Source organism: Thamnophis sirtalis, unplaced genomic scaffold (assembly GCF_051295495.1).
Source record: "Thamnophis sirtalis isolate CommonGarterSnake01/CBP01778 unplaced genomic scaffold, rThaSir2_p1.2 scaffold_6, whole genome shotgun sequence".
NCBI classification, from domain to species: Eukaryota; Metazoa; Chordata; class Lepidosauria; order Squamata; family Natricidae; genus Thamnophis; species Thamnophis sirtalis.
This window is the reverse complement of record NW_028261386.1, coordinates 64,129,602-64,156,208: the sequence shown is the minus strand read 5'-3', so window position 1 is coordinate 64,156,208 and position 26,607 is coordinate 64,129,602. Positions and strand designations below refer to the sequence as shown.

Below are 26,607 nucleotides of genomic sequence, written 5' to 3'. Positions count from 1 at the left end.
GCAAGATACCAGGACTTAAAAATCGAAATTCAACGACTATGGCACAAACCAGCAGTGGTAATTCCAGTGGTAATTGGCACACTGGGTGCTATTCCAAAAGCACTGGAATTACATTTAAAACAGTTAAAAATTGACAAAATCACCATCAGTCAAATGCAAAAAGCCGCACTGCTTGGATCTGCACGCATATTACGAAAATACGTTATGACGTCCTAGGCCCCTGGGTGGGGCCCGACTAGTAACCAATGCCAAATCCGGCGAAACAACTGGCCGCTGTGATACAATTGTATAATAATAATAATAATAATAATAATAATAATAATAATAATCCAAAAAGCTGCACTGCTTGGATCTGCACGCATATTACGAAAATACGTTATGACGTCCTAGGCCCCTGGGTGGGACCCGACTAGTAACCAATGCCAAATCCGGCGAAACAACTGGCCGCTGTGATACAATTGTAATAATAATAATAATAATAACAACAACAACAGCAACAACAATTTAGTAAAAGTATATGATACTCAAATCCAAACATTAAATTTAGAATATAATAATTTAATAATTTTGCTTCTATACTGCTGTTACTCCCAGTCAAGCCAAAGCAGTGCGCAGAAGAAAAATATAGTAAAAGCAATTGATAATGTGCTGCTAAAGCTGTACAATATGATAAAAGCCCAGCAAAGCTAAATCCACACAAAATAAGAAAACATTAACAAGGCAGCATTTAATTATATAACAATAAAGTAATTATGTCAAGAGTTACATTACGTTAATATGGTCACTAATTATACAGCAGAACCATCCTAGAGCAAGTTCAGGTTGCAATTGTTCATGCGTACCACCATGTCCTAAGCTGTTTTGCCAAACTGGGCAGCATAAGATTTACCTACCGTTTTCCCCAGGAGGGAGCTCCATAAATCCATTATTCACTATGTGTTTTGCATAATCAATGTTACTGAAGAAAAGAAGAGGTGTATAGCTCATGCATTCAGTTGCTGACAGCTATGATGTCTAGTTCACCCTGTTACAAATTAGCACCCCTGGGAATTAAACTTCTGGAATTCTGGGAACTGTACTCCCAATCTCTCTTTGATGGGAAAGGCGAATTTACTTTGTTTATAAATCAAGCAAAAATTTCCCAAGATGCTCCCCCTAATGACCCTTGCAGCAATATTTTCTTCTGGGTAGCGTGACAGATTTTTCCCTACTCATCAGTCACTGCTGTAGCCCTTCAATTTAGATGAGCTTTATCCACAGGTGAAGTTATTAATCTGAGTAAGGCAAATAACTCATGTTAAGAGAACAGGTCAAAATTATCAGCTCTTATTGAAAACATTATCATAGTTTGAAGCATAAAAAAACCTGTTACATAAAGTATTTTTGTGTAAGATTCTTAAGATATCATTAATCTGTGTGTTCAATGAATGCTGAACCGATAAATGTTTCCATTATAACAACTTTGCTCTCAAAAAAACCCGTGGCTTCTAATGTCTTTGAAAGCAGTCATAATCTGCACTAATGAAAAATTCCTTAATGCCTTAAGTGTGCTTTACCTTCTGCTCCTATGAAAATTATAAAAAATTATAAATGGAGGAAGAATTGAAATTAAAGATAAAAGGAAGAAAGTAATTGTGAAGTTATCTTCCTTTATATACAAAATATTTTCCTAATCAGCATCTCAATAATCCTTTTAAAATTAGTCCCATTATTGGTATTTAGAGATGTTTAAGACCTGAAACAAATAATATTCTAAGCAACTAATTTTGCTACTCTATAGTATGGTAATCTAATGTCTCATTCTCACAAACACTAATACTGATATTTGCAAATATTCTTTCTTTGTAATCTATGATAACCACATTTAGACAAAGATAATCCAACAAAAACTAAATGAACAGTGAAGAAAATACAAAAAAGCTGAGTTTCCTGTTGCCATCTTTTGATTATTCAGATTTTTGTAGCCCAGATTAATTAATTAACCAAACAATTGTTACTGAAGTTCACTTAGAAATCTTATTCTTTCATCAGCAACAAAGGCTTGTCAATTGGTTTTTCCCAGCTAGCACAACCTGGGTTGTCTGCAAACATTCATAAAAAGATGTGGAATATATACATAAAACACTATTAGATTCTGATTGACTTTTATTGACATTTTTAAATGCAATCTTTTCTCTGTTTTGTTCCACCTGTTTTTGGCTGGGGTCAAGTTTTCCAGCTGTTTACCTGAAATGTTTCTGGAATAATTTTGGATAATCTTGTCTTTTGACTCTAGCATTATTATGTAGAACAAAATATTTAATCAAGTAATAACCAGCTTACATTTCTGTTGAAAAAATATTTATCCTTTATGATTTTCCTATTTTTTTTGCAGATTTTTGGCAGAGAATCTTACTAGACCTTCATGCTGATACATAAAATAAATCTGAATTATCAAATGATATCAACATTTTTGGCTTGCTTCATTTATTTTGTGAACAAAATACAGGTGGTCCTTGGTTAATTATGGTAATTAGAATTGAAATTTCATCACTAAGCAATGTTTCCGTAAAGCATGACATCATGTGATCCTTACTCTCCACATATACAACCATAAGGTGCACTTCAACTTCTCCCCATCAGTCTAATCTCTCTCCTACCTCTGTCCTTTTGGTCACTCTGCTATCCTGCCACCCTGTACCCTATCTCTGTAATCTTTGCTGTTTCCCGCTTTCTATCGCCTTCTTCCTCTTGTGGCTGACAACATGTTCCTGGCTTGGCTCTTTGTAAGGCAGCTGCTGCTGACCATGTAGGTCTTGTTTCTATGACTGCATGTAGTCCTTTTGGAGTTGGGTGCAAACTTCCTGAAGCTTGCATGTCCTCCTGCCCCCCAGTAGCACCCACCTCTGGCCAAGCTGTGCATCTGTGGTCCCATAGTTGCTGCTTGCATGTCCTCTCACCCCTGGCAGAAGCCATCCTGGCATTGCTGTAGCAGCCTCTTATCCACTAAGTTGAAGCAATCACTTACTCACCCATCAGTCTGTTTGTAAGCCACCTGGGACTAGAGGCTTCCTGTTGGCTTCCCCACTGACTTTACTAGTTGGGAGCTAGCAGGAATTGCAAGGAGGTCCTCACTTAACAATCTATGATCATTGCTTAATGATGGCAATGGGGTCTGCCATTACTAAGGAATATGATCACATGATGTTCCCGTCCCAATTATTGTTAATCAAGGACTATGATTTTGCTTTTCATTTGTTATCTTACATTTTGGGAAATACTGTCTTATTGAAAGATGTCAGTTTGATGATAAACAAATGGACTGATATTCTTCAGTAGAAATGTTTTATATACTGTAGTTTTGCAAAGATATAAAACAATTTTTAAAATGTAGTTAGAAATTTTGGCTCAGGATGCTTGTTCCAAGAAGTTATGCTTCTTTTATGTAATATACCATATAAATTCTCATATGTTTCATGACAATTTATGTGATAGTTCTATGAATATGAAGTGCATAGAACTATGACACATATAGTCATAACACTGAAAAAATATTCTTCATTTCTACATCTTTCCATCACTGTACATGAGTTTGTGCAGGCATATAAGACTTGATATACAGTAACTCTAATTAAATCATTTTATAAAACAACTTTTCATGCCTAAAACAATAGGTTTTTTATTTATTTATTTATTTATTTATTTATTTATTTATTTATTTATTTATTTATTTATTTATTTATTAAACAAATTTATATGGCTGCCCAACTCACGCGCAATGACTTTCCTGAGTTCTCCTTTGAAACAACCTATCAAAGTTGTACCAGTTGCTTATTTAAATCAGTCAAAATTCTGCTCTGTCTGTGCAGATTTACGCAGTCATGGAGCGACACTAGAGAGACATTCAGATGCTAAAGCAATTGAGATGGACGTTTGACTGCACACAGAGCAGACTTTCTTCTGAACACACTCTAGTAAGCTTGCAGCTCTTTCACTCTCTGATTTACAGCTGTGAGGCTACTGACCTAACAAGTTCAAAGTGGGCAGCCTGTGAATGAACAAACAGGAACAGGGCTCTCTGCAGAAGTCATTCTGTTCACTGAGGTATAAAGGAATGATAGGTTCACAAAGAGAGTTAATCTCCTGGCTATGGTAGGAACAATCAACCAGCACAAGTACATTATATCCTCCCGTTTTATTTCATTAATACCATAGCCATTCTACATTAAAATCCAAAAACTAATGAAACTAAAGATGTTGTCTCCAGTTCATGCTATTTTAAAAATAAACTCCACTGAACCGTGGGATTTATTAATGATGCAATCTTACTGATGATTGACTGAATATATCAACATTGCCCAACAACACTTTTCTTTGCATTTTATTATAAGAATTTCTGTGCTAAACCCCACAGAAATGGACAAACCAGTCCCATCAGCAGCAAGAATGAACAATTTCCCATTTACAATGGGAAAAACCCTAACCTCAGTTCAGCCATCTTCAAATGAATCAGACTATCTTCTATATTCAACAGCCAAACCAGCAGCATTTTTCATGGGCAGAATATAATCTCTCTTGTTGAATATTAAATTGTAATTTCTATTAATTATTAAAGTCATACGAGTTAGCTGTGGGTCTATGTCACTGTAATTAAAGCTGAACCATAAGACGAAACTCTCACACTAGTAGTTGTTTTCACCTTTAAAAATTGCACACATATACACATGCAGAGTCAATAATTTATTATTATTAATGTCTTTGACACATATGGATGAGATTATAAAAGCATGTTGAAATGCTTGCTTGTCTTGGAAAATTCTTACATTAGAAATTATAGAACAGGTTCAAAATACGGTGTTAAATAGAGATATTCACAGTAATTGTATGATCCAAATTTAAAAGCGTTTTATTAGCTCAAAATAAACAATCACACTCAGTTCAAGAAGTTTGCATTTGTTTAATTAAAAATCTAAATCAGGGATTTAGAGATTGCTAAACTTCAGTTTCAAGCATTTCTACACATGATGGCCAATGATGTGGGATGCTAAAATCTGTAATTGTGTCTGATTATTTTAGTCAGGCTGTCTGTTTGGTTTGATGTTTTGTCCATTTTTATGGATTTTCCAGTTTTGTATGCTGCCCAAAGTCCTTTGGAGTAAGGCAGCTAATAAATTCAACTAACTAACTAACTAACTAACTAACTAACTAACTAACTAACTAACTAAATCAGAAAGATACTGACATTTCTACACTAAATAATCAGAATTATATATTCCTTAAGAGTCTTCTGGGATTATGAAGAATCCAAGCCAAATTGCCATGATTACTCAGTAAAGTACAAAAGCATTCTATAAATCAAATATAAATGAATAAATAAGATGGGAAAGTAAGATTTCCCATAATTTTCCCCCCTTAAGTCTTGCTTTGATCTTTTTGACTTTTGAGATTGTTGGCAGATAATACTTTTTTTTTCTAGTAACACTAAAACTTTGGAATGAATTCCTGACTGAAATAAATATTACTAGCTTTCTATTATTACATAATGAACAAACCAGCTGTAATCATTTCAGAGAACTTTGAGGGCTTATTGAATTTGACAATTTTTTTTCTGATTATTTGTTTGTTGGATTTTTAGAACTGTCTGATTCTGAAAAGATTCTGGGCAGCTTACAATATTTCAAATATGTACTTTAAAAACACTGTTAAAAACATAGCTGCCCAGACAAGACAGAAATAATAACATTCAACATTTGTTCTATTACATACAGTGTTAGTCTGTCCTGTTGAAACAACTGGATAATGTATTGCAGCAAAGATGTTTAGCATCACCTTTTTATTACTTGTAGAAGTTTATAGGTTTATATTTTTCTTTTTAGTACTGCTTTTGTTACTTAGATTCCGATTCAGAGGAGGAAAATAAAGCAGCTCTTAATAAATAATTCTATCTGTTCTGAGGAAAAAATACATAATGCAAATGTTTAAAAATATTTTTGTAAAATTAGTTGCACATATTTATTAAGAACAGTTGTGAAAAAGGGAAATATATAATGGAAGCTATTTTAGGAGAAAATCCATGTTAGTTTATGCTAGTAGAAAATTAGGACTCTGGTAGTACCACAACAAAACAAAACTGGTTGTCATCTACAGCTCATAGGACAAACCACTCAAAGATATTATTAATAAGCTACAATCCATACTGGACAACAATACTGCACTTTCTTAGACACTGGATGAAAGACTCATCATGCTTGCATAGACAACCATGCAAACAGGTTCTCACTAGCGAAAGAAATAAACAAAATAATTGTGCTAATATGAGAACCAGGCCCTGCAACAAACACAGATGTTTGCTTTGCCCCCAGAGGTTTACCAACAGCATTATCACAAACTTCAACAACTTTGCATGTAAAATTAAAATAGCCTCTCCACACTCTTCCTCCAATGTGATATATGGCATCTTCAGCCAGCAATGCTCCTATGGATCCTACATTGGAATAATCAATCAATTTTTGTGCAAATGAATTAATGGACACAAAACAAAGGTAAGGTAATCACAGACCATTTTAGCCTCCCAGGACACTCTATTACAGATTTTAAAGTAACTGTTTTGAAGAGAAATAAAACTTTATCAGCACATTGAGTAAAAGATGGTTCAACTAATACTCTATCAAAAGGCTATCATAGAAAATCTCAACACAAACAGTAGATTTTTAACATCTCAAAATAAAGTGACAGAAGAAAAATGAGTAAGTAGAAATGAAGGAAAATCTAAGAAAGTTGTGTTAGATTGAGTTAATGAGATCCCCAAGAGAGGGAGTTTTGAACAAAAGGAAGTGCATGAAACAGTATAAGGACAAATAAAAGCAAGGACTGCAAAAATAATCAGGCATTATGAATAGGATTTCCTTTATTTCCTTTCCTTCTTTCCTCTCTCCTCTCCTCTTCTTTCCTTTCTCTTCTCCTGTCCTGTCCTTCCCTCCATGTCTCATTCTTGTATCAGTTTAACCACTCTATGCATTTGATGGTGAGCTATAATTCACAAAATCTTATGCCTTTTAATAAAATGTGTCCGAAATATTTTACTAGACTCCTTCTGATAGTGAGACCTGGTTTTCATGTTCTTTTGGATAATGCTATGTATACAATAAGGGAGTCATAAAGTTCCAGGTCTGTCCAAGGAACTACCCACACTCGGGTTCATGGGGGAAGGATGTGTTACCAAGCCTAAAGGCCATGAAAGAAAGAATGGTGCTAGACCAAACACTGCCTTTTAAACACCACAGTCTTTGATATTTTTAAGGTAGCAATGTTCATAAAAATTCCCATACAGTAGATATCTTCAGCCAATGTTTATATATGTTGGTGTAGTTATGGATGTTACACTGGGGACCTCTGTGACTTACCAAAAGCAAAATTAAATGTAAAGAAGAGAAACAGTTCTCTTGAGAGATGCTGCTGGCTGCCCAATTTTAAACATCTTTCTGCTGTAGAACATGTTTACTGAATAAGATGTTTTACACAATATTGGAAAACTATCAGCTCAAAGCAGCAAAGTAAGAAACCTGAGAAATGCAGATATTTTTCTAATAAATCACATGTCACGGGGCCATCTGCTAATTGCTTGAAGATGATTGTCTGGGGCTGACGCAGGAGACCTATAGCCCTCCAGGTATTATTGAACAACTAACTCCCAGGATCCTACTCCATTGGTATGCTAGACAGAAAGCCAGAGGTTGTTCACAAAGAAAGACCCTTGGAAGGATGTAATCCAAAGGTTAGTAATTGCAGATGAATTGAAACATCAATTATAGCTGTCATTCTACCCTGTGGTCAGGAGAAAACTATTGTATTTACAAAGTTGTAGAAAATGTTTAATTATTCACCTCTTTTTGTTTCATCCAGCCAGCATAACATTTTTCTTGCCTGTACAGATAAGCAAGTTGATTTTTTTTAAAAAGCACACCTATTTTCTTATCCCTAGAACATTTCCCTGACAGGATTATATTTTATTACCATTATTAGATGAGGAGGGGGTTGTTCCTTTCTCTCTCTGTTTTTTTTTCCTAAGTACAGGTTTGGTTAGAAAGGGGGCACTATTAACATTAGCTCAATGACTTAAGTGTCAAAATTATATCATAGATTGTGAGCATATGCTGGGGTATGCTTTCCTGCTTCTTCATGGGTAAGACTGATGCACTGTTTATTACAGTAAGTTGATTAGGTACATCTCTTGAATATATTGACTGTTTACTACAGTTTATAATAACAAACACTGAATATTTAATGCAATATTTCTTTCGCATCTTTATTTACAGTTATGTGGAATTTATACTTTACATTTCCTCCAGAGATCAAGGCACTGTACACAATTTTTCTTCTAGTCCGTATTATCCTCTCAACAGCCCTCTAATGAAGTTAAAAAAGATTATGATAGATGCAAAATTATCATTTTTCAATAAACTCCATTCAGGTAATCTGAAGCTAAAACTCCCCAGGCCTAGTCCAATACCATAACTAATACACCATAAAGATGTAGAGTACTAGCTAATATGCTTAATTATACTGATTTATCAAATTTATACAGCTGCTCAACTCCCGAATGTATTCTGTTTGTTAAAAAGCTGAAGCAGATGAGGTGTGGACAGGCAGTTCCCAAGCTAGAGAGGATTGTTATTTAAACATGGTCCACAAGACCCCAAAACAAACTGCCAAGCACCCATTACCTTGAAAGCAGCATCAAAGTTTAAAGGCTGGGGCAGAGTGAGCAATCAACTGTCATGTTAAGGCTTCATCCTTGATTGGAATACAGATACTTTACTAACCAAGATGCACCTGGGATTCTTCTGCCAATCTATTCACAATAGGTGAATTAAAAGTTAAGTGTCTTAAGGTCTGTGATTTACTTCTAAGCCAAGGTATTAAGTCTGTCACTGACAGGATGTGGAGCAACATACTATTTTAAGGCATATTCAAAATGTATATGGAAGACCTCACCCTTCTTCCATACAATTTTATTCTTTCCAAAACAAAGTGATTTTGTAAAGAGGACCATGATTGTCTGTCTATCTGTTGCTTAGGGGAATAGCTCTCTGTAAATTGAAGATAATAAAACCACATTTACTGTGGGGAAAAGCTGGCAAAAGAAAGATGGACTTTGAAAATGGACCGGATCAAATCCAGGGGCTTTGGAAAAATACACTGCAACTATGGTTTCCAAATTCACCCCTGTGGGAAAGTGGTGATAATTTCATTCTAAGCAGACAACCCTCTGCTCCTGGTCATGTGACCCAGAGCAGACTGTGTTCAGCCCATCCCCTGCTTCCTACTATACATGTACACACAAACATATAGTCAATGTTGGTAAAAGGATTGAAAAAACTCTGAAGCCATGCTCTACACAGGTTCCCTTTGTCCCAAAGGTGCTGTTCAAAAGGCAACCAGACTTTCTTGGTTTTTTGCCTTGAAAACATTTTGCTTCTCCTCCGTGAAAAACATCTTCCATTCTGGATGATCTGGAGGACTGAGAATCTCCATATACATTGTTCCAGTGGTGGTATTTAGCCGGTTTGGTGTGGTGCTATGCGGTCCTATTTAGCCACATTTTCTAAGCCGCACACATGCATGCAAGCCACACGTGCTAGCAAAGTGCATGTGTGGAAGGCCGCAAGCATGCGCAGAAGGCGTCCATGCACATTTTCAGTGCACAGCAAACCGGTGGTAAAATTATGTAAAACCCACCTCCGCATTTTTCCCTACTTTGTTTGTATCCATCAACCTCTTTGAGACAGGAATGCAAAAATATCTAGGATAATCTGTAACACTTCCAATCCTTGTTGATGGTTCTAAACTCACAGTCCACCAATTTCCCTATGTCTTTCTACTTCTCCAAAATGCTTTCCCCTCACTTCTGATTTTGTCTTTGCTATAAGCTGCTCCTCCTTGTCTCCTCAACTAAACTATTTTATCTTACTCTATTTCCTATTCTTGTTATGCTTTGATCTTGGAATATCCTGATTTATTTGCTGCCTCTGTTGTCTCCTTAACTACCCATCCCCCCCCCTGCTTTATTTCCCACTTTTCTTGCCAGTTTGGGGTTTTTTTCTTGGAATGAGACATTCTTTCAAACATTCTCTTCCAAAGGAAAGCAAAAATTGCAGCATTTTTAAATCAGCAGATGGAAGCTCTGCTCTCAGCTGCTCAGAAGAGGAAAGATTTCCTTTGGAGGGGTGGATTCCTCATTGCAGGAGGTATTCGAGCAATTCTTATATTCCATTGTTTTATGGAAAACAAAGTTGCAGGGTTTTAACCAGTGGTGGGTTGCAAATCCCGTTCGAACCAGTACGGTTGGAATGGGGCCGGCGGTGTCCTCATGGACATGCACATCACATGTGCACACATGTGTGCATGCATCCTAGCGCTTCCGCAATGCTCCAGCTGCTCCGTGGAACATCATGCAGGTGCTGTATGCACCATGCACCTGCGCAGAAGCCTTTATACACTGGTAAGGAGTGCGGGCAGGCAGGTGGGCCCTCTGGAGCACCGTACCGGAACGGTATCCAGTGCTCTGGGCTCGCTCCGGTACACCCGTACTGTGGCGTACCACCTGCAACCCACCACTGGTTTTAACAAAAATAGCACTACCCTCCAAAGAAATAAATTAAAATTAAAATAACCCAATATTGCAATAAAATATTCAATATCTGTTAAAAAATGGCCACAGGTTCACTCCCTTTGCAGTTAGCCCTAATCATGCTCTGTAAAACCTGGCATGGCCCTCAAACTGATGAAAGTTATGTGTTCCTGTGCTAGCTTAGCACCTCATCTGAGGTAAGTTTCCTTTTCACATTCTGAAATATCCAAACAATTAGTTATAATATCCAAATTACATCAGAGAACAAGAGAAAGAGAACATGATGTTCAGAAGGCAAGGAACAAGCCTATTCCAAATGAAATCTTGATGAGAGATTAACAAATGAAAAGTTGTGACTAGTTTTAAAAATATTGGGCACCTACAATGTTTTTTTAAAAAAATTCATACAGTCATATGAGACTCTGTCCTCCAAACTCTTTTTAATTACTTTTATTCTTTTACCTCAATCCAGAACTCCTTCCACATTGTCCTCCCTAGGTTTTGCTCTTCAACTACAAGACTGAAGCAGAATTACAATAGAAATTTCCATTCTGTCCTGGATATTACTCTTTTCCTTAACATAGATCCCTCTTGGACATGATATAACTGTATGGAAAGGATTTAAACTAGGCATTTTTTTAAAAAAGTCTTTCATTTCCAAAATGTTTTATACAAATTAACTATTGAATTATACGCAATTAGGTATGAATTATTTACGGTATTTACTGAAGAAGATTCATACATGCAAAATCTCATCTTTCTAAAACAGGATCTCTTAAGCACTCTGCCCTTTAGAGCTGATCTTTATTTCAACAAAGGGAAGAAAATATTTTATAAGAAAACAATTATTATAGCCCCGCTTAAGCACACCAACTAATCCTTTTCTTGAACTGGTTACTTTTGTTTTACTTCAGATGCACAATTGTGTGCTCATGTTTAAGCACATACAAAGAAAGATTCAACAAATGAAAGAGATGTACACTAAATACTTTGATGAATCAGTCTCCTTACAACATCCATCTGCTCCTAAATGCTTCTCAGAAAATATACTCAGTGTCAACCTTTTGCATATTTCCACTGCCCTATCCTAAACACACTTAGGCCGCTGACAGATTAATGCTTAGTTCACTTGAGGTATACATTCTTTGGTTCTTACACATGTTCTTATAAGGAAATGGAACTCAGTAACCACTTTATCGCAAGTTTGGGCAATGTTATTGTACAGAAACAATGCCTTAACTTCACTTTGGTATCAGATGAAGGTATCGCTGTATAAAATGTAACTGTCACCGGTGCTGCCATGAGTCTCTTTTGTAAATCTGATATAAACAAGGTCTGCTGAAGATTTGTCAGTGAACTACTAATGGACTAAATAAGCAAGGAAGGAGTAGACCTGGAAATTCACAAAATAAAGGGCTTGAGGTCTACTTGAACTCCAATCAGTTGTTTTAAAAGGACAAGAACACACAAGAACACAGTGAGAAGTCTCAGCTCTTCTACTCAGGATGAGAACATTGTTTTTTTTTTAAAAAAGAACACTGGGACTTGTTGTTCTTCTAATTTCTGAGCCATTTTTAAGAACTGACCCAGGGAAGTTGATTTCAAGAACCCAGGGTTTACCTAGGAATATAGTCATGCATTTTTCACATTGTTTAAGATATCACTACAAAAAGGTATGAATAAGTATGTCAAACAGTATAACAACAGGGGGCCTTCTTTCAGTGGGCCTTACACTCTTCCGTAAATGCAACACTGAGCTTTTAGGGACATAATTCACTTTAATATGATATGTCAATCACACTGAGATAATTATTGGTTTTCAACATATATCAAACAAATTGAAAGTTTTTGGCTATGCAGGTGGAGAATAACAGGGCAACACTTCTGTGCTTTTGTAACCATTTATAGCAACTCTTCTCTTCTTGGTATCTGTCCAAACCTGAGAATGTTACCTAGAAGGCAGACATGCCACAGAGAGAATATGCAGACCGGTCATTCAGAATCCAGACAGGGTAGAGATAAGCACAAGGTTATGTTGGCAGGATATTATCTTCTTAAAGATATCACATGTTCTCTGTCCTAAAACGCCAATTGGGCAGCACTGCTGTGCGGTTTAAAAGTTGACTGAAAAAAGCAACTGCTTCTGGAGAAAGAGAGGCGGGCAGCCCTGGCCTTTTATAAAATGACCTAAAAATGACATCTGATTTGAAAGGCCTCAGGCTTTATGCAATGAAACCCTGGGGTAAAAAAGGATGCAACCATCTTGTTCTCTATTTTAGAATTGATTTTATTGCATTAATACTTGTTTCAGTTATAATGGGATATCCTGCTATCAGAAAAGCTTATTACTATTAAGAATACAATTTCTTTCTCTACCTATTGGCAGCCAGACTTTTTAGACAAGGTGGATTCTCCAAATCTTCTAGGACCTCTCCCATTAGGCACAAAAGCAAATGGGAGATGAAGTGATGAAAAGGCTCCTGCTATTTCATCAACAATGAACATTTCAAGAATTATTTCTCATAATTATGGCTTTGTTCACAAATGCGAGAAAGAACAAAGAGAACTCCAGAATTGAATTATGGGTAGCATGCCAATTTCCATTCACATGAGAAGCTACCATCTACTGCTGTATCATTTATTCCAGCTGACAGCAGATGACAGAGGAGTATTTTCCTCTCCAACTGTTCTACCCAAGATTTTTTAGCTGGAGATGTCAAGGACTGAAAATGGGATTTCAAGCATATGCTTAAAACCTGGCTCTATAAAAAGATCTGTCTTCTAGGATAGTAACACATCCATTCTTCATTTAACTCACTTCAAAATTTGTTTTGGTGAATTCAAAACATGTTTTCTCATAAGAAGTATTTTTGACACATATTTTTCATTGTGTAACTTGTGAGATGAAATCCTACAGTATCTTCCCACTCTAGTCTGGTGCTCGTTCTTGCATTTAATGACTTGTACTTTTTCTCTGCAGACTATAAATAAGAAATAGAATCTGAAAATCCCAAGCAAGAAGAGTACTTTCTCTTTCATTTACTCTTAGGAACAATTTCATTTGCCTTTTATTTATTTTGCAACAGATTTAGTTGATGTGAAACATTTCCATGTGGCCAAAATGCCACTTAATACTGAATGTTTTATTCAACTATCCACAAAAGCTCCTCAGTTCCCTGTCACAATATCTAACATTTCTTTAAATTAACATAAGAAATCTTACTAAGCTCTACTTCTGCATGAGCAGATAAAGGTAGTGGCTGACTTATAACTATTTGTTTAATGACCCTTTTAAATTACATGACCAGTTCTCACACGTATGACCATTGCAGCATCCCCACAGTCACATGATCAAACTTCAGGTGCTTGGCAAATGTATTTTTGATGGTTGCAGCATCCCAGACTGCTGGGATTGTCATTCACAACCTTCCCAGGGAGCTTCTGACAAGCAAAGTCAATGGGGAAGCCAGATTCATTTAACAACCACACGATTCACTTAATAACTGTAGTGATTCGCCTAACAACCATGGAAAAAGTCATAAAATGGGGCATGCCTCACTTAACAACTGCCTAGCTTAGCAATGGAAATTATGGGCTAAATTGTGATTGTAAGATAAGGACGAACTGTATGGTTATCATGGCAAAGATACAGATTCAAATATGATAATTATTTAAGAATAAGGGTTTTCCATTCTTTTCAGTAAGTTGAAAGATGTGTAAAGAGAAATCCGAGTAATAAAGGCTTGCATTGTAAATTTTATTTATATTAAACACAAATAATAAAATAAAGAAAATTATTTCAAACAAAATGAAATTTGTCTGTTTTATATTTTCCCAAGCCTTTTGCTTCTCTTTTAGGTTTGAACTGTTTATTGATTGCATTGCACAAATATCCAGCCTCTGTGCCAAATAGGACTTAATAGACAACCACCAGCATATTGAATTGCACCTGGAAACCTATTGGTAACCCGTGCAGCCCTGTTGGAAAACAGTTTTAATTATATATCATTTCAAGCACAGGGCTTTTCTACCATGTTTGGCATTTTAATATTCACAAATAATTCATTTCCAGCAATTCCAATAATAAGAACTAGTAACACTCACTTATTGCATTAGAATTCTTGTTGAGTTTGGAATAAACGTATATTTGGACATATGCACAGCATTTGTGGAAAAACCTTAAACCACATACAGATTTTTCCAGGTTCAAGTAGCAGATGTGGTTGGCAAGCATATAAGTCTAGCTCCACATGTTTCATGTGCCCTGAATCTTATGCTGTCCTGCAAAACTGGATTGCTCATATATATATATATATATATATATATATATATATATATGTGTGTGTGTGTGTGTGTGTGTGTGTGTGTGTGTGTGTGTGTGTGTGTGTGTGTGTGTGTGTGTGTGTGTGTGTGTGTGCGCGCACGCGCACATACACACACACATATTCAATATACCTAATCCTAATACAATTTTGTATGCACAACTTCCTAAATAAATAAAAACTGGTTTTGTATAGAGTCTCCAAATGTATTATGTTGTATATATAATTTACTGAAATAGTGGTGTTTCAAGCCTCAAAAGAAGGTAAGTGCTGTGGACTTTCTTGCTATCAGTCCCAGTATGAGTGACTTTGCGTGATCAGAATCCGATCAGGTTAATTGTGTAAAACCTGTTCTTTTTTTAATCTTCCTATAAATATAATTGAATTCTCAATAATTCCAACATGGTGCAAAACATTCGAGAGCACAACATTATTTTTTTCCTCCTTCTAGATTAAAAGATATATTCTACAGGCTTGGGTTGACAATGTTAGTTTGTGCGATAACAGCCAAAAATACAAGAGGACCTCATAATAAACAGCTTTATAAGGAAAAAAATCTAAAAATTTTCACTACTCACAATCAGCCACTATCATTGTGGTGAGAATCAATGCAATTATTTTTCCCCCTGGATTTCTAAATTCTGCAAGGCTTCCTTTTAGTATGCTTCATGCAAGTAGAATTCTAGGCTTTGGACTACTACAAAGAACTCTTAATCTTCTGGACCAAGTTATATTGGTAATCAATTTGCCAGTGCATTGTAGTGTGAATCTACACCACAAAATCCATCATTACATTTACTTGAGTGATAGCTTAGCATGGCCTTTAAATAAATACTGAAAGCCCAGCAATGTCTGCAATGAAAACATAAGTTCAAAAACTGCACTTAGCACACTATAGTAGAAATGCACCCCACTGATCACTTAATGGAAATACTCACAGTAAATACAATCCCCGAAGTTAAAATGGTTTTAGTCCAATACTTTAAACCCCTTTAAAGGAAGTCCTACCACCTCCGATTTGTATGGATGGTTTGTTTTTCAGGTTATTCCCTGCAGGTAACAATATGAATATTTCTTTTCCCTCAGAACTGAGAAAAGGAAAATAGATAGCTGTAATGGAACTGTGGAAGCAGTCAAGCAGTAGATTGATTCAACTGGAGAAATTCAATGCAGCCCAACAGATTCCCTAGGATTTGGTATCCTGCTGCTTCAGGTGCAACTTCTTGTAATGAGAAACAGAAGACTTTTTGCAGGAGTTTGTAGTGAAGCCTTGAAGGTTAAAAAAAACACACACACCTTCAAATAACAAGACCTCAAACTGAAAATGTTTCTCCTCAGAAAATGGTTTTGCACATGGAAAGACTACAACACCCAGCTCAAGGTAGAAGAGAGGTTGAGAGCCTTTGCAACCCAGCAACCTTCGATGAAGAAGATACAATTGTATGTGTCTCTACTGTGGGGTAACAGGACCAAGGGCAACAACTTGGCTATAATAAGTGTGACGCACAAGAAAAAAATATGGTGAAATGATTTGATAACCTTATAATTGCTTTCTGCTACAACTTTTGTACCTATATGGTATTTCTGACCAATTTCTGAATGTTATGGAAGCATAGCTGAAAAGGTATAGCAAGTAATTAAAACAGAAAGGTCATTTTTGATGAGGGAGATTAGAGAAAATTGTGGAGAAAAAGCCTATTGATAACTCTTGGCAGGATGTCTAGAGACAAGGCTTTTCCAATTGGGAGCATTCATCTGCTGCTTTGGATCCTCCAGTGGATTCTAATTATTGTCCACAGAAACAGAATGTTAACCTTGAGAGGCTTCTGTCTAGCAGAACTATCACACATTATTTTCACCAATTTTGTAGAAAAGCATGGTTTACATAAAACAACAGTGAAAACAATGAAACTATGAGTCATACTTTTTATGGATGTTTAAATAATAAAGTATTTTTCAATAAAATGATTCTGAAGGCCAAAATTTTGAAATTTGGAAATTACTAACATTTTGTTTAATTGCATAATGCAATTTTGTTGACAAATCAGACTATGTTTCATTTTTAATTAAGTAACTAAGGGGCAATTTTGTCATTGACCCATTGTTTGCTTTAATTAGTATCTTTAACAGGACGATCTTCTTCTGTCTAGACCACGTGTGTCAAACTCGTTGCATCATGTTGCCATCATGTGATGTTTCACGACGTTTCTCCCATTCTCAGAGCTGGGGTCGGCATGGCCTGCGTCACACATCTGGCCTGGGGGCTGCCAGTTTGACACCTCTGGTCTAGACTCTAGAGGAGTAAGATTTTTATATCATTGTCCTTCATAAGTAATAAGTACCCAAAATTAAATTTAAAAGGATCCAAATAATACAGCACATTCATACATTTAAAGCAATTTTCTAGAACTTGAATATTCAATAATATCTGTAATAAAAAAATAAAAGCATGTGACTGAGATCATTGGAAACAGAATAGCAATTAAAATTCACTTTGTGAAATGCTCCTTTATCGCAACCAAGTTCCACTGAATGGTATGAAGTGCCTGTTTTCATTGTGTAAATAGATAAGAAGAGATATAATGCCACTAGTATTTGAAGATACTATTACTGAGGCTGCCCATCATTATTTTCTTTTTTAAAAAACTGTATTTCTGTGACCCAAAGAAACATGGAGAGAAAGAATACAAAGTTAGAGATCTTCTTTGATCACCCTGCTCTTTCGCCCTTGCAGCTATAGCATCTATAACTATTCTCTGTTTCAAAGGAAGAAGCTCTCTTTTGTTCAAACTCTGAGAATCAAAATTAATTAGTGACAGGTTAAAAACATGGAGCACCAAAAGGAAAAAAAGGAGTCGTCACCGAAGATATGATACTATTCTCTTAACAGATACTTGGGAGGTTTTGAAAAGTAAAATGAGGGACCTAATGCAAAACATTCCAGAACTTTCCAAGGAAATCTATGTCATAAAAAGAATAACCAGCCTTCCCATTTCAGGTATGGTGGATTTTAGCCTCAGGAAAAGTTGAAATGGCATTTTTTGTCCACAAAAGATATTGTCCAGTTGGAAGGTTGGATGTGCCAATGAGAAAGAGACATCATCCCTTGTTGATCAGCTAATCTTACATCAAAGAATGATGAGTAAATGTAAACTACTCATTGTTTCCTCCCTTTATCAAAGTGGTAGTTCTTCATATCCTAGCTGTATGTAAAGAGCCAGAGAAAATAGCAATTCCTTAAGACTGTGTACATTTGCATATAAATCGATGCAAGTACCTGAAGAGCTGAATGGAAGAGGGGGGAAAAAACCTTACAGAGCAAAAAACCTACGATACTGTGATGATCAAGGAACTTGGGGGGCCTGGGGGTGGTGGTGGAAAGAAATTGGTTTTCTTACTCTGTATAACATAATTGTCAATAAATATAAAACAGTTTCTTTTGCCCTATGCCTGTAAAATAATTTATTCTCTGTTTTCAGAATGAAAAAGGTATCTGTACAAATTTCTTTATTATATCTGCAAAGTGGTTTCTTGCAGCTTCTATGGGAAAAACTATCACCTTCTTGTATCAACCCAACACAGAAAATATACACTGTGCCTCACCATCTTGGGTGAAAACAGACCATTGCAATAAATCACAGTAACGCTAGCTCTTACCTGTAGGGCTCCAAAGTTCGGTTACCATAATGCAGAGCTTCTTCCCAAAGGCCCAGGTTTATGCAGGCATCCATGGCAAGGTCAAGTAATTTTAGCTGATAGATGTTGGTGTCTGGGAGACGAGAGGTGTTCCTCTTCAGTAACGTCTGACAGGACAACAGAACTTGCTCCCATTCTGACATTTATTTGTGTTAAGGATTAACCCATGACAGAAGCATCAATCAAAAGGCAAAACATTAAGTTTAAACACTTCAGTTTTCTATTCTACAAAACCCTCTTCCATAGAAAGGGTTCCATTTTTTTTAACCAACAAAACATGAAAGCAAACTACATTGAATATGAATGGTGATCATATGAAACCACAACTAACTTTGCTATAGTTAATTTTCTTTTAAGCATTATTTTCTTAAAATTAACAACATATTTCTCGTAACCTTTTTCTAGTTTAAAACTCATCTTGTAAATTAAAAGAAATATTTTTTCAATGTAACAATTTTGGCAAAAGGAATTCTTCCCTGATGAAAATTATATGCTCGGGGATGGGAGGGAAATGGAGACCACAATACATGGGGGAAGGAAAAAGGGACTCTATACGGTGCTCAGCATTATTAATCGTATCTGACAATCTTCTTTGGGATATAGCAGAAAAGACAAAAGATCTTCATTTTAATATGAATTCTTTATGAGTTTTTGCTATGATTAAATCAGCATTCATAAGATACTTAGTTGACATTGATATTCCCAATTTAACATAGTTGATACCAGTCAAGAAACTATCTGAATTTATCAATAAACATGTGACTCTGGATCGCACAATACATTGCGAATAGAGTATTTCCAAAAACATGTAATCATCACATCAAGATGGACCTGTTCCATAACTTGGATTAATGCTAATTTGGGAAATCCAGTTCTTTAGTACCTTACATATGGCCAGCTGACTGCTGACATCTGAATTTCAGGGGTGAGAATGATAGCTATTCCATAGGAAAGGAGTGGCAAAAGAGACAGCATGTGTCAAGCCAGCCTCCCTCAGCAACCAAGAAATAAACCACTTAACTCCATTTCACAGAATTAAGAGTACTTTTACTGGTTATGAAAAGATAGCAGCTAAGCAAAGCAAGATCTGAGGCAAAAGCGTGTGAAATCATACATATCAATATGTGACCAAACCCCCTTCCCCTGGTAACACCATCTCACAGTCCAATCTGCAAATCCCTTAGTTTAGTTTAGTTTTAGTTTTTATTGAATTTGTATGCCGCCCTATTCCCAAGAGACTCAGGGCGGCTCACAATAAAAAAGGGAGGGGATACAAAAAATAAAATAAAAACAACAATTTAAAATTCTACAACAGCCGTAACCTCGAATGGGGCTGGATAGTTCAACAGCCCCAGGCCTGCCGGAACAGCCAGGTCTTAACTGCTTTGCGGAAGGCCGGAAGGGTAGTAAGGGTCCAGATCTCCATGGGGAGATCGTTCCAGAGGGCCGGAGCAGCCACAGAGAAGGCCCTCCCCCGAGGAGTCGCCAGCCGACATTGGCTGGCAGATGGAATTCGGAGGAGGCCTAGTCTGTGGGATCTAATAGGTCTTTGGGAGGTAACTGGCAGGAGGCGGTCTCTCAAGTACCCAGGTCCGATACCATGTAGGGCTTTAAAAGTAATGACTAGCACCTTGAAGCATGTCCGGAGACCAATGGGCAGCCAGTGCAGCTCGTGGAGGATAGGTGTAACGTGGGTGCACCCACAATCACTCGCGCGGCTGCGTTCTGGACAAGCTGAAATCTCCGAATACTCTTCAAGGGCAGCCCCATGTAGAGCGCGTTACAGTAGTCCAGTCTTGACTGGACTACTGTCTTGACCTTAGGTGTCATGTGAGTTCCATCTTCAAAGAGCATTATCAGGTTGGTATGCAGGACGGTTGGCCTTGGCCACCCCAATCACTATCTCCAGCATGCGCAGTAGAACAAAACTCCCGTTTTACAATCTCTCCTGTACTTAAAACTTCCCTTCCCAAATACCAGGCCTCCCCTCCCCGTTTCAATGGCAGCTGAAAGCAAATAATGAAACAGAGGCTGACAGCATGCTTTTGAAGTTCCCATTAGATTGCATGGTTTAATATAAGGGTTCAGAGCATGCCCACGCTGACAGATCTTGTGGGACAAGCAGAAGTAATAGGAAAAAAGTAGTTCTGCAGACATAATTTAATCCTAAACCATAAGATTTTTGAGAGAAACTGGTCTAAAGAAAAACAGAGAACAACATTTGATGGGACTGGAGAGAAGTGATGAAAAGCTAGAAAAAAATCTCAGTTATTAAAGACAGCCAAATAGTGTAGATGTCTAAACTTGATTTACAAACATTTTGTACTTAAAATGGAATGAAATGTGGTTTATTACTTAGTAGTGAAGTCTCAATAAGTTAGTATTGGATTGCAACTTAGATGGCCAAAAGATTAACTTTATTAAGTATATAGGTGTGTGTGTGTGTGTGTGTGTGTGTTCGTTCGTTCTTTTGGTTCTTCAAACTGTATTATTACTTAAATATTTAAAGTGTCTGTCATCTTGTTTTGCAAGGCCAAAGCAAAGTTTCTGCTACCAAGAGCCGAGGTAGCACAGTGGTTAGAATGCAGACTAACTCTGCATTCACGATTGCAGACTAACTCTGCCCACAGCCAAGAATCCTTCTGAGATTGGTAAAATAGGGATCTAGATTGTTGGAGGCAATATGCTGATTCTGTAAACCTCTTAGAGAATGCTGTAAAGCACAACAAAGTGGCATATAAACCTAAGTGCTATTGCTATTAATCCGAAACTTAAAGATACAGAGGCTGAGGAAAAAAATTAATGACAAAAGAGTTTTCTATAACCCAGACCACATTTTGATTTGATTTACCTTTTGCTTCTTTTCTTTTAAATATGGCTTTATTTGAAAAATACAAAATACATATTATAGGAAGGAAGAGTATGAATTTAACAAAGACAAGAAAACAAGTTGATCGTTATAATGTCCTGATCTGAACGGAAATGTGTGAACTATGGAACAAGGATACCTTCAAGTGACTTTGGTGCTCCTACTGCATTTATAACTTCTTTGGCTTCTTTGCAAGCTTGCTCATCACCTGCCAACATGTCAGAATCCTGCTTTGATTGAAATAAAAGCAAAAGAAACAAACAAACAAAAGCATCTGGTTAAAAAAGAAAGAGAAACATGTAACCCTATCACGGATGTAAAGTAACATTGAATACCATAATGTTCTACTAAAACTGAAGCTGAAAGTCAGATGTTTCAAGAAAATTCTAAAAATAATTAACATCCAACATTAATAGCAAAACCGACAGTTGAGTTTCATATATTTGTATTATATGCTTACATAATAAGGAAAGCATCAATAAATGAGCCAAAAATACAATAGTCTCATTTAGAAGAGTTTATAAGCTACATTTTGGGAGGTAAAAAAAGGAAACAAACAGAAGTAAAGGAAACAGGAAAGAATATGGTAAAATGGGATGAAGCTGAGAAAAGGAATAATAATATGTATTTCATCTTTCCAATGTTTTCCCATTGGCATGGAAGAAGCAGGGTTTTGAGAAGAGTTTTAGATGAATAGGAGTGCTCAAGGAAAAATGAGCAGTCATGGGACTGAAGAATTGGCAGACTACACTGAGATAATCTACTTGAGTAGGAGAAGCTATGAGAAACTTAAAGAAAGACAAAGATGATGCTTCAGATATTGAAATATCATGGATACGCTATAGGCAATGCACCCCAACTAATGTATACTAATGTATTGTTCTATATTGTACATAACGTCTCTGAAACACCATTACTCACTATCAAGAGAAGCAACCAGTTTTTAAAAAATCTTACTAAAACCAAAGGAGATAGTTCTTTGACAAAGCTAAGCTTTGTCTGCTTTAACAGGGATTTTTAACTTGCTCTGCTTGTCAGCAGAAAATAATAATCCATGAATGATGATCATGTGAGGTTTACAGCAGATAAAATTCTAAAAAAACATATTCTCTGCCAGTACCATAATTTAAACAAAGGAGCTTAGGGATGGCAAACCAATTTTCATATCAATTATCATCCCAAGAGCACAAAAGTTAAGAGGTTTTAATCTGCATTTTCCACACAGTGAAGTTAATTATTGTGCATTCCAAAAAGGAGGAAATATACACCCGGAGCTCATATTAATTCCATGTGTAGCTTTAGTGCTGCCTACTATAGAGGTTCAAATGGAAGGAAAATAGGTGAACTCTTATACTATCTTAACAGTTTATTACATTAAATGGCTTCTCAGGCTTCAATTATATTATACATAAGGAATCACAAAGAAAATAGTGTTCCTTTTAAAATTTGCAAATGTAGTTGCCAAAACATAAACAATCTGATCGCAATATGTTCACCTGGAAATAATTTTGTACAGAATGAAAGCACATAAAAGGTCAGCAATAGAACAATAAAGTTCATGCTGAAGTACCTATGTCAGTAATGTTAATCGTACAGATCCAGACCTGTTAAAATTTGCATATAACAGGGATGAGTCAAGGTTGGCTGTGATCTAACTGTACCGCCTTCAAAGGGCACAGAATTAATTACATAGGTTTTGATTTAATGTGCCTTTTTAAATTTTGAGAAGACATGTAGGAAATGTACTGTATTTGAAAGACTAGAAAGCCAGGTCTACATAGTGCACGATCAACCAACAAATGGGACTAGGGTCTAATGTGGACATATCATACAAAGTGGTTCTATCATCAGCTTATTTACAGTCTATCTGAGGACAATGGAGTTACCATAGTTGGGCTGTAAAATTTAGATAGGCACTAAATAGCAACAAGCTGGGACAGGGTAGTTCAGTGGCTAAGACGTTGAGCTTGTCGATCAGAAAGGTCGGCAGTTCGGGGGTTCAAATCCCTAGCACCACCTAACAGAGTGAGCTCCCATTACTTGTCCCAGCTTCTGCCAACCTAGCAGTTCGAAAACATGTAAAAATGCAAGTAGAAAAATAGGAACCACCTTTGGTGGGAAGGTAACTGTATTCCATGCGCCTTCGGCATTTAGTCATGCTGACCACATGACCACAGAGACGTCTTCGGACAGCGCTGGTTCTTCAGCTTTGAAATGGAGATGAGCACTGCCCCCTAGAGTTGAGAATGACTAGCACATATGTGTGAGGGGAACCTTTACCTTTTAAATAGCAATACTTTCTTTATTTCTCTTTCTCTCTCTCCCTCCCTCTCTGAATTTTTTTTGCTTTCATCTAAATTTGGTAGCCACAAACAGTATCAAGAATCTTAATTAATTAGTTCTGACAATGCAATTGACTCTACAAGTTTTTCATAGAAGCTGTATAGATGAAGTAGCTACATCTGCTGTCCCCTTCTCTGTATTTCCTGTACCCTACCACATCATCTCCCCAATCAAATAATTGGGGGGGAGGAGATTGTGAATACAGGCTCAAGTCCGTGTGACTGGGAAACAGGTATAGAGGTTTGCTTCCTTCTACTGTATCTCTGATGTTTTAAGCACAATTATATTTTAAAGCAATATTATTGCTAGGCCACTAGAAAGTAGCAGAACAAGAAAGCTTTTCAGGAACTCTTTGTCCATTCATACAACTTGGAAGAGGGGTGGGGTTAAGAAGAAATATAGCTGCTGTTTCCTTAGGCAGAAGCAAAAAACCTCAAGCAAACTATGTCCCATCAAATGAAGAAAAAATGATAGTTTATGCCAAGGAGGCCAAACATTTTTTTCATCCTTAATACCAGACAAAAAAAGGTTATTTTTTTAGAACATATGAGCGGCAAGGTAAGTAGCCTTTTCAGTTACATACGTACAATAATACCTGATGTCTGTATTCTTACCAATGCGGAAGAAGACTCTCTATCACACATTCTCTACATACATTCTTCTTTAACGTTTTAGGCAGTATTTCTAATTTCTCTATGTACATGGTTGATTTGTACACAGGCACCATAATTTCGCTGTTGCTAGAGAAGGCCTTGTGTAATAGACATCAAGTATAGAGATCAATGCAGATTTTCCATCTTGTCTATATCTTGAAAGGCCCAGGGCAAGTTAGGGCGCTTTACCAGACACCACTAACAACAAAGTTATTGATTTGTTTGTTAGATTTATATATTACCTTTCTTCTGAGAGTTTAAGTTGGCTTCTACAGGGATCACTTACATTTTATTCCCACAACAATCCTTAAAATAGATTGTGCTGGGAGAAAGTGACCTGATACAAATGTCAACCAGTGAGTATCAATGACTAAGAATAGACTTGAACCTGAGTATTCTTAGTCCCAGCCCAAAACTAAACACTTCACCACAATTTACCTCCTGCTTCATATACCTGAGATAGCCTTTTCTCCCTGGTAGTCCCAGCAGATTTTCTGGATTACTTTATTCAGAAAAAAAACCCTCTAAAATATAACTGGTGAGACTGTTAAGAAAAATTAAATATCATAATATTTCTCAATATCTAAGCTTCTCTGTAATATTAATCAGTTATAGCATTTGTTGCAGAGGTGGTATTTAGCTGGTTCTCTCCGGTTTGGGCGAACTGGTACTGGCAGCTACAGGATGCTCTGCCCAACCACCCCGACATAATGCGTGACCTTCTGTGCATGCACAGAAGGTGCCATACATGAGCGAAGTGAGCGCGAGTGCTGGCATTTGCGCATCAGTAGGGAAGGTAAGTGAATCCCACCGCTGATTAGTTGTTCTTATTAAAAATGACTAATATGGCTCCTCATTTATAGTGAATTTGCTGAGATAGGCACAGTGAAAGGCTAGAGTTATCAAGATTCTTCTCCCAGAAGCACCCTGAAGATTCATGCTCTAGCCCCGTGATGGCAAACCTATGGCACAGGTGGCACATGGGGCCATTTCTGAGGGCACGTGAGGCATTGCCTTGTCAGCTCCAGTGCGCATGAGTGCACTGGCCAGCTAATTTTTGGCCTTGATTTTCAGCCATTTGTGTGCATGTGTGCAATAATGCGCACATGCATCCTTTTGGCACCCAAGACAAAAAAGATTCACTATCACTGTTCTACCTCCGTCCTATTTTCTAGCTTGGGGTAGTGCCTTGGTAGTTTCTGTTGCCACTACTTGTAGAATAGAGGTGCCACATCTAGCATTCTACTCTAACCTTAATGGGTGAGACACAGGGCTGTCGAAGTTCATATTGCTTTTCTGATGACTGAAAAGTCAAAATGAAAAAGTTAGAATAGTTTGTATAGGGCCATCTCTTGACCAACAAGTATGGTGAATTAATTTACACAATCTCACAAGAGATAAAAAAAATTAGGAAGGGTTTTAGTTCCTGCTCAACTTTTTCAAGATCGGATAAGATTCATATTATTGTATTAGACAGAATAAGTGCATCAGCCTTATTTAATTAATTTAAAATAAATGAAGGTCAACACTATGGACCTTAAATACTTGCAGAGCAGCCCTTAGTATGCAAACTATCTAGACCCCTTCCAGTCAGGCTTCAGACCCGGTTACAGCACAGAAACCGCTTTGGTCGCATTGATTGATGATCTCTGGAGAGCCAGAGATGAAGGGCATCCCTCCATCCTGGTCCTCCTTGACCTCTCAGCGGCTTTCGATACCATCGACCATGGTATCCTTCTGCGACGACTGCGGGAGGTGGGAGTGGGAGGCACCGTGCTACGGTGGTTCTCCTCCTACCTCTCGGACAGGTCGCAGTCGGTGTTAGTGGGGGGGCAGAGATCGTCCCCTAGGCCCCTAAACTATGGGGTGCCTCAGGGCTCGGTCTTATCCCCCCTACTATTCAACATCTACATGAAACCGCTGGGAGAGATCATCCGCAGGCACGGGATTAGATACCATCAATATGCGGACGATACTCAATTGTATCTGTCCGCCCCGTGCCAACTCAATGAAGCGGTAGACGTGATGAGCCGGGGCCTTGAGGCCGTCATGGACTGGATGAGGGTTAACAAGCTTGTGCTCAACCCAGAAAAGACCGAGTGGCTGTTGTGTTTT

General features: G+C 37.1%; 1 protein-coding gene across 1 annotated transcript in view; it reads right to left on the bottom strand.

Annotated features, from left to right (window-relative positions):
- Positions 1 to 26,607, bottom strand: part of SMYD3 (SET and MYND domain containing 3) — a 326,898-nt gene that overhangs the window by 16,514 nt on the left and 283,777 nt on the right. The window contains exons 9-10 of the mRNA XM_087718002.1: positions 21,636 to 21,723; positions 18,589 to 18,763 (exon numbers count right to left, since the gene is read on the bottom strand). Of these exons, the coding sequence (XP_087574128.1) occupies positions 18,589 to 18,763; positions 21,636 to 21,723 (263 nt within the window). The remainder of the gene's footprint in view (positions 1 to 18,588; positions 18,764 to 21,635; positions 21,724 to 26,607) is intronic.